Source organism: Zingiber officinale, chromosome 2B, assembly GCF_018446385.1.
Source record: "Zingiber officinale cultivar Zhangliang chromosome 2B, Zo_v1.1, whole genome shotgun sequence".
Taxonomy (NCBI): Eukaryota; Viridiplantae; Streptophyta; class Magnoliopsida; order Zingiberales; family Zingiberaceae; genus Zingiber; species Zingiber officinale.
Genome location: NC_055989.1, coordinates 106137788 through 106150147, shown reverse-complemented (window position 1 = coordinate 106150147; position 12360 = coordinate 106137788). Strand labels below are relative to the sequence as shown.

At 40.8% G+C, this 12360-nt stretch overlaps 3 protein-coding genes across 6 annotated transcripts; 2 read left to right on the top strand and 1 right to left on the bottom strand.

The window, feature by feature from the left end:
- Window positions 1-1117: 1117 nt before the first annotated feature.
- On the top strand, window positions 1118-2846 carry LOC122049387 (cyclin-D2-1-like). 4 transcript variants are annotated; one of them, XM_042610773.1, is made up of 5 exons: window positions 1118-1552; window positions 1630-1716; window positions 1784-2087; window positions 2172-2302; window positions 2566-2846. In XM_042610773.1, the coding sequence occupies exons 1-5, from the start codon at window positions 1232-1234 to the stop codon at window positions 2764-2766; spliced, it is 1044 nt and encodes a 347-aa protein (XP_042466707.1). In that variant the 5' UTR covers window positions 1118-1231; the 3' UTR covers window positions 2767-2846. The 4 variants fall into 4 exon arrangements, with proteins under 4 accessions (XP_042466707.1, XP_042466709.1, XP_042466710.1 ...); XM_042610775.1 differs by having other exon boundaries at window positions 2560-2846; XM_042610776.1 differs by having other exon boundaries at window positions 2169-2302.
- Window positions 2847-9023: 6177 nt separating this feature from the next.
- LOC122048534 (zinc finger protein AZF3-like) lies at window positions 9024-9410 on the bottom strand. Its single transcript, XM_042610089.1, has one exon. It carries the CDS (start codon window positions 9408-9410, stop codon window positions 9024-9026), a length of 387 nt encoding a protein of 128 aa, XP_042466023.1.
- A 429-nt stretch (window positions 9411-9839) lies between these two features.
- LOC122048532 (mitogen-activated protein kinase kinase kinase 20-like) lies at window positions 9840-10907 on the top strand. The gene has a single exon (XM_042610088.1). It carries the CDS (start codon window positions 9840-9842, stop codon window positions 10905-10907), a length of 1068 nt encoding a protein of 355 aa, XP_042466022.1.
- Window positions 10908-12360: the final 1453 nt, after the last annotated feature.

Sequence of the window (12360 nt, the reverse complement as noted above, 5' to 3'; positions counted from 1 at the left end):
ATCAATATTTATGAATCAATATAAATCAATTAATATATCTTGAAAGTTTTAATATGGAATAAAAATCTCATTCATAATAGAATTTTTATTTCTTTTCTATCTCTTTTTCATTCACATTTTTATTTTTATCAGCAGTACCTACCTCAACCAAAACTAGGACTCTTCCTCCTATGAAGTTGGCCAAAAGGCCCAATCCATCTCTTTAGCAGCCGTGCTCACTCGAGTCGGGTCTACATTTCTACCTTCCTAACACAATCATATCGGAGGATCCGCAATTGCAGTACAATGAATTTACACACAGAGCCCTTTCATATTCTCAGTCGATTCCAAGAGGAAGAAGAAGCAGAGAGAATGGACCAGTCGCCAGTGAGAAGGAATGCATATGAATATAGTGGCCAAAAGTTAGTCATGAGACCTGCAGAGAGTAAAAGCTGCGAGCTGGGAGCACAAGCCAACAACACAGTTCTTCAGTGGCTCTCACGTTTTCTACCACGCTCTTATCTAGAAGTTATAAGTGTCAATTTTGTTTTTATTGACACACTGCTAATTAATTTTATAATAACTGGTTCGATGTTATAAAAAAATTTTATACGAGATAAATTCAAAAATATTAACATGTGATTTATCAATTCAGTATTTTTAGTCAATCATTCGTCAAAAAAAAATTTATCTCTTAATTTATTAAATTTAAAATTTAATTTTTATTTGTCTGAACCAAATTAAAAACACGTTCTAATGCATCATTATCTCAGGGCTAAAGGGCAAGTTCTGCCAATAAGTACGATTTTTATGTGTCCATATTTCCTTGGTTTTTATTATTTGGTTTGCTTAAGAAAATCAGTCTAAGGGTACTTTATGAAACGAGTGTCCTTTAATAAATACCAAAATTAAATTATGCGCTTTAAGTATTTTTTAAAACTTGAGTACTTATTTGCTAAATTGATCATTTTACATTATACGAATTTACCATCCAAATCGGCCTGCAAAGATTAGATGGTAAAGTGAATTTTATCAAGTTTATGGACCTGAACGTAAAAGAACTAGTAAACTTTTTGGAGCAAAATGTAATACTGACAATGCTATTATAAGGACTTATTCGGCCATCCCGCTCACCACCACTGCCAACGCCGCCTCAGTGAGCGTGAGTGCGAGGCCTCCTGAGAGGGAGAGCGAGTTCCATGCCCGAAGCCCCGTTTCCCCTCGCCGGGAAACACTCGCCTCTCGTCCGCCGATGGCCGTCTCGCCCGACCGCTTTGCCGCCGCCGCTAACCTCCTACTCTGCCCCGAGGACGCCGGCAAAGTCTCGTCCTGGGAGGAGCTGGAGGAGGAGGACGACGACTATATTGAGGCAGGCGGAGCCGCTTCCTCTGCTGCTGCCGAAGAATCTGAGTGGCCCCCACCAACGGCTTCCGATGATGATTATTCCGCCACCATCGCCGCCCTCCTCGCGGCGGAGGCCGACCATCTCCCCTGCCCCGACTACGTTCCCCGCATCCGCGCGCGCGCCGTCGACGCCTCTGCCCGCCACGACGCCGTTAACTGGATCCTCAAAGCACGTGCTCTCTCTCCTCCTTTTATTCCTTGAATGCCCCTCGTGTCTCAATTACTTCCCGCAATTGCTTTCCATAGGTAAACGAGTTTTACCGATTCCGTCCGACGACGGCGTGGCTCTCCGTCAACTACCTCGACCGCTTCCTCTCCGACCATCTCCCGCCGGTAACCATTCTTTAATTCATCGACCAATCTATAGATCAATTGACGTGGATGGGCATTTTGGGGGCAGAACGGGAAGGGAGGGTGGCCAATGCAGCTACTCTCGGTGGCCTGCGTCTCGGTGGCGGCGAAGATGGAGGAGACGCACGTGCCGCCGCTTCTCGATCTCCAGATCCTGGATCCGCCGTTCGTGTTTCATCCCCGCACCATCCGACGGATGGAGCTCCTCCTCGCCACCGCATTGCGGTGGCGCCTGCGCGCCGTCACCCCCTTCGACTTCCTGCACCACTTCGCCGCCTCCCCCGCCCTCCTTCCCCGATCCGCCACCGCACTCATTTCCCGCGCTTCCCGGCACGTTGTCTCCACCCACCTTGGTATGTATCCCATCCGCGCAATGCCGTAAACCTTCCGAATCGATCGCGCGCTTATTTTCGCTCGGTGTTCCTTTTTCCCAGCAGTGGATTTCTTGGAATATCCGCCGTCGGCCATCGCAGCGGCCGCGTTGCTTCGCGCGGCGGAGGAAATCGCCGATTCATCTGCCGGGGACATCGGCGACCTGGCGCCACGCCTCGGTGCGTGGATAAGCAAGGTAATTAACATATTAAAATGGCAGAGCCTAACTACATCCGGTGCGAATACCGCAATTCACAATTGCCAATTGGACAATAATATAAACGACCTATAATATGAATTGTGAAAGACTGGTAAACGTAGAAGCGGTGACTGGACACCGATGGGCGGGGACTTGTCTCGCAACTTTATGACAACCGAATCGGGCAGAAGACTTTTACTTCGGGCAGTTAAAGTATTAACGTGCAGCTGTTTGTTTTTTTGACTGTTCTCGAGGAGCAGGAAGTGGTGAGTAGGTGTCGCCAGCTAATGCAGGATCACGCCAACGGCACGTGCCCAGCAGCTCGGCCGGCGAAGACCGCGGACCAACCCGGGGCCAGCTGCGAAACCGGCCAGAGGCCGGGCGACGGCGATGGCGACGGCGATCCGCGTTGCTCCAAGCGCCGGCGACTGGGGGAGAGCGTCGATAATAAATTTAATTAAATCAAATTCCAAGGATTAAGAATGTAATCTCCTTATTATTTTTGTGATTAAGAGAGGAGCCTCGGTGATTTTGTCCCTAATATCCGTTTAATTAATTCCGGCCGTTGGATCATTCACGGGATCTGGATGACGCGATGCCGACGTCATCCTGACTGCGACATTATTTTCGCGTTGTTGCCCGCCAGCTAAGAGTCTCCGTCGTCCACGTGGAGGATAAAAGAGATGCATCCGACGGTTCGTGGGGGACGAAAAGACCGCGGCCGTCGTTTCCCGCCAATCCCCTGGACGCGTCCGCATGGGGAAGTTTTTTTTTTTCGCACCGTACGCGAATGGACATTAATGTCCCTACGGAACCGTTGACCCCACTCCGGTCCGGTCTAAGGCAGTATATGGATTCCTCGTCTCTTGGGCCCGCGACGAACTTGGTTGATCCGGGAATTGAAATTTTTATTTTATTTTTAAAAAATTTAACTTAAAATGGAAAATTTAAGACGTTCATGGATTTGTTTGTAACTCAAATATAAAAATTTTAATGTTTTCTACATTTTTTTTTTATTTTTTTAGTGGACTTATGAGTTGGCTTATCGAGTTTGTAACTTGTTAGGGCAGATTAAGAATTTTTCAATCTGCCAAGATGATAATTTTACTCATCTGACCCTATCAAATGATCGGTACACTATGGACCGATTCGTCCGCTATTGGTCGATTTGTTTGATCATTTTGTTATCATGATTATTAAAGGGGCAATTTACTTAGGAGAGTGGAAAGTGATATTAAGAAAAAGTTTTAGCAGTGAAAAAAAATACTGTTATTTATTTCATTAAAATTTTCAAATTGAAGAGAAATGTAATTCATCAACGGATAATTTTGGAGCTAAAATTGATCATCTCTAAATCAGACGGAAAGCAGTTGATGGGAAAAAATGATGCATATACACTTTTTTATTTACAAATTATACTATATAAAAAAAATGATATATGTACCATTTTTAACATATAAAATTATACTATGTACTTAAAAAATGATCGTATGTATTCTTTGTTTATTTATAAAATTACATCATATCATATGTATTCATCTTCTATCAAGATAAATAAACATACAAAGAAAGAGATTTTTTCATCTTTTCTTTTCTCTTTCTTCTAGGATAATTTTCTACTGTTTACTAAACATAACATAAATATAGTGGGGAATCCAAGAATTATTTGAGCCGTCATTAATAAATGATAGTAAATATTTATTTTTATAACCTTCCGTAAATTAATACGAATAGTATTTTGTTTTTTTTAAAGTAAAAATAGAAAATAAATTGATATAAATTTTACTGTAAATATTTAAATTTTCTAGATTTAAAATTTTTTAAAGAACGCCTTATTTTACAATTTAGAGTTATTTAGGGTTACATATTAATTTTATATAAAACTATTATATTGGTCCTAATTTATCTAATTTGAGATATTTTAGGTATAATAATTTTAAATATTCTACGTGATTATAAATTATTTTACGTTGTTCCCTTTTCATTTATTTTGAATCAAATAAGAAACTATATAATGACTTCATAAAGTCCATATAAACCCTAAATTGGTCTAAGCTTATATTGTACTGTGTAAACTAATAATTACATTGTTTAACGTTGATAAACATGGATGATTTTTTTCATTAAAAATTATTATATGGGTATTGATATGGTAGAATTTGGATATTTAGTGTCGAGAGCTTCTCAATGCCTCCAGTATCAAAATATTGGAGAGAACTGAAAGAGATCTTAGTCCTACGCCAAAGGCTCAAGTACTAAAAGCATCCGTAACGCCACGTTAAAACGGCATTATAATGTCACTGTAGCTTTAACGTGGCGTTACAGAACGCCGCGTTAACATTAATCTCTTGAACGTGTTTATTGTTCTAAACGCGTTCAAGCTCCATTGAACGCTTCATGGGGTGGGCCCGCCCGGGCCCACCCCATGTTATAAATATAATTTTAAATTTTTTCCACCCATGTTATAAATATAATTTTAAATTTTTATTTATTAAATAATTTATAAATTATAAAATTAAAAAAGTAATAATTTATATTTTAAAAGTAATATTATTATTAAAAAAATAATAATAATTTAAATATTTTAAAACATATTTAAAATATATTTATTTAATATGATATAATTTTAAAATGGTTGAGTGGATTGTGGGATCCATAAATAATGAGTTTTAATGTTAAAAGGGATAAGGGTGAAAGAAGATGTTATTATAATGAGTATGTGGCAGTGGGTCCCATACTTTTTGATGAGATAATGAGTGTTATAACATTGTAGTATTGTGGATGCCCTAAGCTTGATGACTAACTCCCTTCAATTTTTTTTCCTTCCGGACAGATCCGACCGGCCCTTGGGCAGTCCGGTTTTTTGGTTATCCCAACTCCTCAATCACATATTATTATAGGGCATCATATATATATATATATATATATATTTTGATAGAGCCATCTATCATTGCGATAGATATAACGGAAAGAGAATTGATTTTATAAAAATGAAAATGCACTTTTGATTTACAATTGTTTTCGATGAATCAAATTAAACACATATTTAAGGAAGGAAACAAAATTTCAGTGTTTCGTGGGTTTCTCCAAGAATCTACTCAGCTACCGGTCCGATAGAAGAAAGAGAGGGAATGGAATAATTGGAGAGGGTGGAACGATAAGCAGAAAAAGATCCAATAGATGAAACAAGATCGTCTCATTATTGACGGAGTGAGTTCACGGGATCGTAAAGTGTTGTTACTTTGTGGGGATCGACTCACTCGATGATCACCAGCAACTTTTTTTTTTTTTAATCCAAGTATATGGGCTTTCCTATTTATGGAGGTGGACAACCCTCCTCCTAATTCGTCCATGGAGTATATCTGGAAACACAACACTAATAAGTTGGCGATCAATTCCCTTAGTCGCGTTGTCCTTGTAAAATTGTCCGACGCCAAATCGATCAAGTACTTTGCTTATGAAGGCAAACTCTCAATTTTTTCCGCAAATCGATCAAGTACTTTGCTTATGAAGGCAAACTCTCAATTTTTTCCGCACATGGGTACTATAAGTACCCCGTAGTAGTTTTGATGTGATCAAACCAAGTCAAGTTAGGTCTTGTTATGTTTTGATACCCTGTGTCTAAGTGTGCAGGAACTTAGGAGCACAGGAAGTCGAGCGAAAGACGCAACTAGCGAGAATGATAATACAGGAGAGAGTCGACGGGCTCGGTGCGTCCGAAAGACGAGGTGCTGCGGAAGAGTACGCTGACGGATAAGAAGGAGGTGCACGACGTTTCCGAGGGACGAGAAGTTAGAGTGGAAGGTTACTTGAGACGGATGGAAAATAAGTTCAGGTGAGCTATTTCGGATGGTCGAAATCAGCCAAGCGAGCGGAATACGCTGGCGGATGAGAACGAAGTGCGCGGTGGTTCCAAGCGACGAGAAGCCAGAGCGGAAGGTTGGTTGAGAAGACCGGAAAATAGATTCAGGTGAGCCCTATTTCGGATGGCCGAAATCACCCAAGCGAGCAAAACTGGAACAAGTGCCCGGATCGAAAAGTCAACAAGAGGTTGACTCGTGGTCCGGGCGTCCAGATCTAGTCCGAGCACCCCCGGGGCGCCTCACCCAGCGGGGGCTAGATCGAACTCGTCCGAGCGCCCGGAACCCTTTATGCGCCCGGGCAAAACATATTATCAAAATGCGAATTCATTTGAGTCTAATCCGGATTTATTTGGATTAACCCACTAATCTTAAGGTTCATAGTATTTTAGTCAAACTAAAATAAACCTATCTCTAAATCAACATGTTTTCTATGTGTGCGATTTAATAGTTCTCGTAGTATTGGCAATGTCTCTAAAATAACATTTTAGATATATAAGTAATGAGTGATATCTAACAATGCATCATTGCTACTCAAGTGATGAAAATGTTGATTGTTGAGTTGTCGACATGAAAGGACAAGCCGCCACACCCCTCAAAATTAGGGCAGAAAGAGCTCGGCTGTCGATGCCTCCCTTGAACCTCGCAATACTTGCCATTCCCAACCCCTGGCTTTGGCATCATCGGTCAACTGTGGCATGCCACCCTACCTCCGGCGAGAAGGCATACAGGAGAGGTCCTTCGGTGAGAGGATGCCATCAGAGTTGTTGAGGTCAAGCCAAGCTATAGAAGGGGATAGGAGAAGAGGAGCTACATGAGGGGGGGATAGGACAGTGGAGGGCTTCGACTTTGAGAGGCAAGAACAACGAGGCTGTCGGCTTCAAGGAGATTGATGAAAGCGACGAAGAGGAGAAGAGGGGAGTCGCGAGAGCACTGGTCACAGGATCATAGAAGTAGAAATTAGGGGTTTTAAGACCAGTCGATTTCATTTATTTGATTTAACCGAATAAGAAAATTTAAAATCAAACCAAATAACCTGAATTAACCATTTTTTTTTTAAAAAAAAATAAAATTCTGAAATAGTCGAATTGAGTTATAAAATTTGGTCAATTTATTCAGTTTAATTGAATTTTTCTCACCTCTACTGTTTCTCGCTTATGTTGCGTGACTGAGTGAGTCGAGGTGCTTGAGTCACTTTTAGATGCCCCGACTCTCAGTCGTGCGATGGAAGTGCGGATGGGGTGATGCATAGTATATCAAAATTCTATAGTGCATGCAAGGCATCATGTTGCACTCAAGCGCCCAACTTAGGCCCACATGAGGGGTGTGCAAGGTATATATATATATATATAGTCTTGCTGCACTTAGGAGGTCAACGTGGGCATGCATGAGCGTGTATAGGGTACCACCCTCTCTCTCTCTCTATATATATATATATAGTTTTGATATCCTTATTTAGCCTTTAGGTTTAGAGTTTGAGTTATAGTATTAAAGTAAAAAAAAATTACACACAGTGCTCACAAGGTAAGTACTATAAGGTAAGCATTAAATCCTAAATTATGGACCCTAATTTGTAAAAAAAAAAAACAAAATTATACATGGTGCACACTTTTTGAGCTTCATAATAATTAAGATAAAAAAAAAAAGTTGAAGTATATATCTATTCGAATTCAATTTGTAACTCGAAAAAATAAATAATTATGACTTGAGCTCGATTCGAAATAAAATTTGAATTCGAGTATCAGAATTGAATTATAACTCGAAACGACTTAAATTCAAATTTAGTTCGAGTTATTCAAAGTTTAATTTGAGCATATTTATACTAAAATTATGAAAAATATATAAATAGAATTCGATTCAAGTTTGACTCACGAGTGACTCATGATCAATCAAATAAAATATTATGAGTTTGAATTTGGCTTAAAAAGATTATCAAACGCATTCAAACTCGACTCAAATTCAATAATTTCATATATGAATTAAATATTTTTTAGTTGGCTCAAGAAACCCAAGAACGTACTTGATTCGCCTACTCTCATGGTATTCAAAGGAGCAATAAGAGAACTAGACTTCGAATAAGAGAACATACTTAATGTACATAAGTTGTGTTTTAAATTTATTCGGTAGGTGAATCAAAAGGAAAACTAAAAACTAAAATAAAAATTCAATGTTGTAGCTCAGATCAAACTCATTGGGAGTATTCGCTTAACGTAGAAATAAAATTAATATGGCAAACATTCGAGGAGTGTTTGTTAGAAAGTAAGAAATGACTCATCAAGAGAGAAGTTATATTTACGCTAGCTGTAGTTCATTTTTGTCAACAGATGGTCGCTAGAATTTTGTTTTCGTTTCACCAGAAATTAAGTCAAATGCTCTTCTTTAAAGAATAAGGGATAGCCCAATTGGATTTGGTGTATGTAAACTGATATAAGGTTTAAATGGTCAAGATGGTTTAGTTTTGAATGCTCAAAACATAGATCCCCCAAAAGTTTAGGTGTCTCCTTATTTACTTATCGGGATCCGACTCGATCGAGTGGCTGAATCACATGGAGAATTTGGTCAACTGAATCAGTAGGGGAACGGCTTAAATTATTTTAACTGAATGAACAAGAGTTTAAGTAAGCATAATGCTACAATGCTTTTGTTCTTATAAACTCAACAGAAGCAAGCACAATGCTACAATAGTTAATAAATGCATGTATCAAATAAGAACAAACAACAAAAGGCAATTAATGGAGTATATGAAGATCACAAAGTAACAATTAATGTATCTATCTGTTTGAAGGCATTCGCTTCAGATGGCATAACTACCAACGAACAACAAAACAAGATATGAATTGTATATGCAGACGAAACATCTATGAAATGGCCAATGATTTCCTCGACCTGGCTTGTCGGCGGCCGCCATTGAAGTGGGACCTCATGTGCCCGCCTAGCGCTTGCCCTGTCGGGAATGACACATGGCACACCGAACACTCGTGCGGCTTCTTCTTCGCCACTGCTCCGGATATCACCGCTGGGCGCTTCCGGTGGCTGGAATTGTGGACTCCGAGTGCTCTGTACGAGGAGAACACTCCGCCGCTATCTAAGGCGCGCGATAGCAAGAGGAGCCCGAGGAGGCAGTCCTGCTCGTCTTCGTCGAGGAGAGAAGAAGGCGGCGGAGGCGAAGGACGAGGGCGCTCTGTTCGCTGTCGCTTAGGCGTCCACAGGGCCGGCAGCGTGCGTTGGAGGAAGCCGGTGGCCATCTCTGTCTCTAGCGGCGGAAGCGGAAGAAGAAGCAGAAGAAGAAGAATAAAGCTGCGAATGGAATTGCAGAGTGAATGCGGCAGCATTATTTATAGGGAGAATTCCGCGAATCCCAAACAGAGTGGAACTCATTCGAAGAATTCCCTAATTAAATCCTAACGCGATCCAAATTGCCTGAGAAATACAGGAATGCCATCTGTAATCGGAAAGATTTACCAGATTTCCCAACGGTAATAAACGAAGGAACCGTCTCCTAATCATTTTAGGAATTAATGTTTTCTATTTTAGCAAATAATTGATTATTCGAATTTCCATTTTCAGTTAAGTGACGTCGACTCGTTTCCGAACGTATATATATATAAACGCCTCCATGGAGAAGAGACGCCATCGCAAACTTGTTAGCTTGGCGTCTCGTCGGTCTTGGCATCATGGACTGGAGCCGCGGAGAAGTCCTCGGCCGCGGCAGCTTCGCCACCGTCAGCCTCGCCCACGTCCGCCTGCTTTCAGGGGATCATCCTCTGCCTCCGTTGATGGCCGTTAAGTCCACGCCGCTCTCCGCCTCCGCCGTCCTCCGCAACGAGGAGGACGTCCTCTCCCGCCTTGACGGCTGCCCTTACTTGGTTCGCTGTTTCTACTCCGACGTGGTCTCCTCCTGCACAGAGGAGTCTTACAATATTTTCCTCGAGTACGCCGGCGGCGGCTCGCTCCGTGACCTCCTGCTGCGCTCCGGCGGCCGGTTCCCCGAGCCCGCCGTCCGGCGCTACACCAGAGCAATTCTCCTCGGGCTGAATTACATCCACGAATGCGGCTACGCCCACTGCGACGTCAAGCTGCAGAATGTTCTGGTGTTCGACGGCGGCGCCGTCAAAATATCCGATTTCGGCCTCTCCAAGAAGGCCGACGACCGCGCCAAAGGTTTCCGCGGCACTCCGCTGTATATGTCGCCGGAGGCGGCGGCCAGAGACGAGCACGGAGCGCCGGGAGACATTTGGGCTCTCGGGTGCGCGGTGGTGGAGATGGCTACCGGTCGGCCGCCGTGGCCGAATCCGCCCGACGGGGACGCGTGGGGGTTACTCTTCAAAATCGCCTTCAGCGACGCTTCGCCGGAGATCCCTGCGGATTTATCCCAAAAAGGGAAGGATTTTCTCAGACTCTGCTTCGCCAAAGACCCTGCCCAGAGATGGACGGCCGAGATGCTGCTGAGACATCCATTCGTTGCTTCGACCGACGCCGTCGAGGACATCGCAGGTGCACCATGGCAATTCGCTACTCCGCTCGGAGCCTCTCCGACGAACGTACTGGAAATACCTTCCTATACTTCATCTTACCCGATGGAAGACGAGAATATTCCGGCAGATTCATGCGATCTGTCTGCAGCGGATCGAATCCTGGAGCTCTTGTCGCCGGCGCCGCCTAATTGGGCGTCCTGTCCTCGCGCAGATTCCAGCTGGATTGAAGTGAGAGCCGGCGTGCTTATGCAATCAATCTCACCTTGATCGATTCGCCATTAATGAACTAAATCTGCTGAATTATCAGCAGTAGTTCAATCTTCCTTACAAAGTTGTTAGTTGCTTACAAACTTTTTATACGTATGCAATTCTTCTTTCTTCGGCAAGATTGAAGAAATTAAATAAAGATAGACAATTGTTTGATGCAAAATTTTGTTGGGCTCTCTACTGTTTTTCATCTAAAGGATGTTTATAAAAAAAACAGAAAGCAAAATAAGCTTAAAATACAGAGCACGTGTGATGAATTTAATTAGCTTTTAGGATCTAAGTTAGTTTCATTTAATACTAGTTTGAGAATAAAATTAAAAGAGTGATCCCAATTATGCAATTAGTCAAAAGGTTTTTCTTTCTTTTTTAAATCAAAAGGATGCCAGTGCTGTTATAGCAACTTCTATGAAAATTTGACTATTTCATTTTTAATAAAAATTACTATATACTATGATATTAAAATAATATTTATTAATCTAATTAAAATTATTTAAACTTTATTAAAATTACTTTTAATTTATTAAAATAATTTTAAAACTATGATAAAAACTATCAAACAACTATATATATATATATAGAGTTGTAGAAGTTATTAAATAGTTAATATTATAAGTGTTAAATTACAGTAGCCACAGAGTAGCTTTTCTACAATGTAATAGCTAGTCATAATTAATACAATAGCGCTTCAAGTAAGGAATAATATTCTAGTAGCGTAACTGTTACATAATGTAGAAATTAGTCATAATTACTATGATATTAAAAATAAAGATATTCTTGAAATAATACATTTGGTGTTTCATCATTTTAATTTTAATTTTAATTTTTAAAAAAAAAACTCTTTTGACAATGTACATAATTTGAGAACCCTTTTAATTTTCACTCAAATAAAAAAAAATTAAAAGTGAATAAATACCATTTGTAACTATAACTTGATCCTCTTCTATTTTGTTATTTTAGACTTAAGAAAATCATATTTATTTTATATGAAAAAGACAAAAAAAAAAAAAAAAATTTGATTGTTTCCTTCCTGAATTATTGGGCCTAATGGATGTTTTCTCAATGGGCAACTAGAAATCATAGAAATCAAATGAGATCTTCTGTCTTGAAAATGTTGTGTCCTCATGTCTCAACACCGATCGGACGACTATGACATTTTTATGATGTACACTGCATCCTTGAGATGTGATTTAGTTCATCCGATCAATACTGGGACACGGGACACAGTATTTTCGGGACAAAGAAACTCATCTCACTAGAAATGCTCATAGCTCACTGCTGAGCTTTATAACGGGAAGAGATAATGACTACGGTTCTTGTATAGTTGAATAGACGCCTGGCTAAAGTTGCTCAACTTCGTCTCTGTTCTGTACCTTTTGCAGCAAAGTTAAGAGGATCTCGAAGGCGAAGGGAGGGAAGAAAAAGACGTAACCTTTTGACTCCATTGCCATTGCTC

What these genes read in the sequence shown, in the direction of transcription:
- LOC122048534 (XM_042610089.1), bottom strand. Translation starts at nt 9,410, where the DNA reads ATGGCCACCGGCTTCCTCCAACGCACGCTGCCGGCCCTGTGGACGCCT.
- LOC122049387 (XM_042610774.1), top strand. Translation starts at nt 1,232, where the DNA reads ATGGCCGTCTCGCCCGACCGCTTTGCCGCCGCCGCTAACCTCCTACTC. An exon ending in TCTCCGACCATCTCCCGCCG is followed by an intron (nt 1,717 to 1,783) that starts GTAACCATTCTT and finishes TTTTGGGGGCAG; the next exon opens with AACGGGAAGGGAGGGTGGCC. An exon ending in TCGGTGCGTGGATAAGCAAG is followed by an intron (nt 2,303 to 2,559) that starts GTAATTAACATA and finishes ACTGTTCTCGAG; the next exon opens with GAGCAGGAAGTGGTGAGTAG.
- LOC122048532 (XM_042610088.1), top strand. Translation starts at nt 9,840, where the DNA reads ATGGACTGGAGCCGCGGAGAAGTCCTCGGCCGCGGCAGCTTCGCCACC.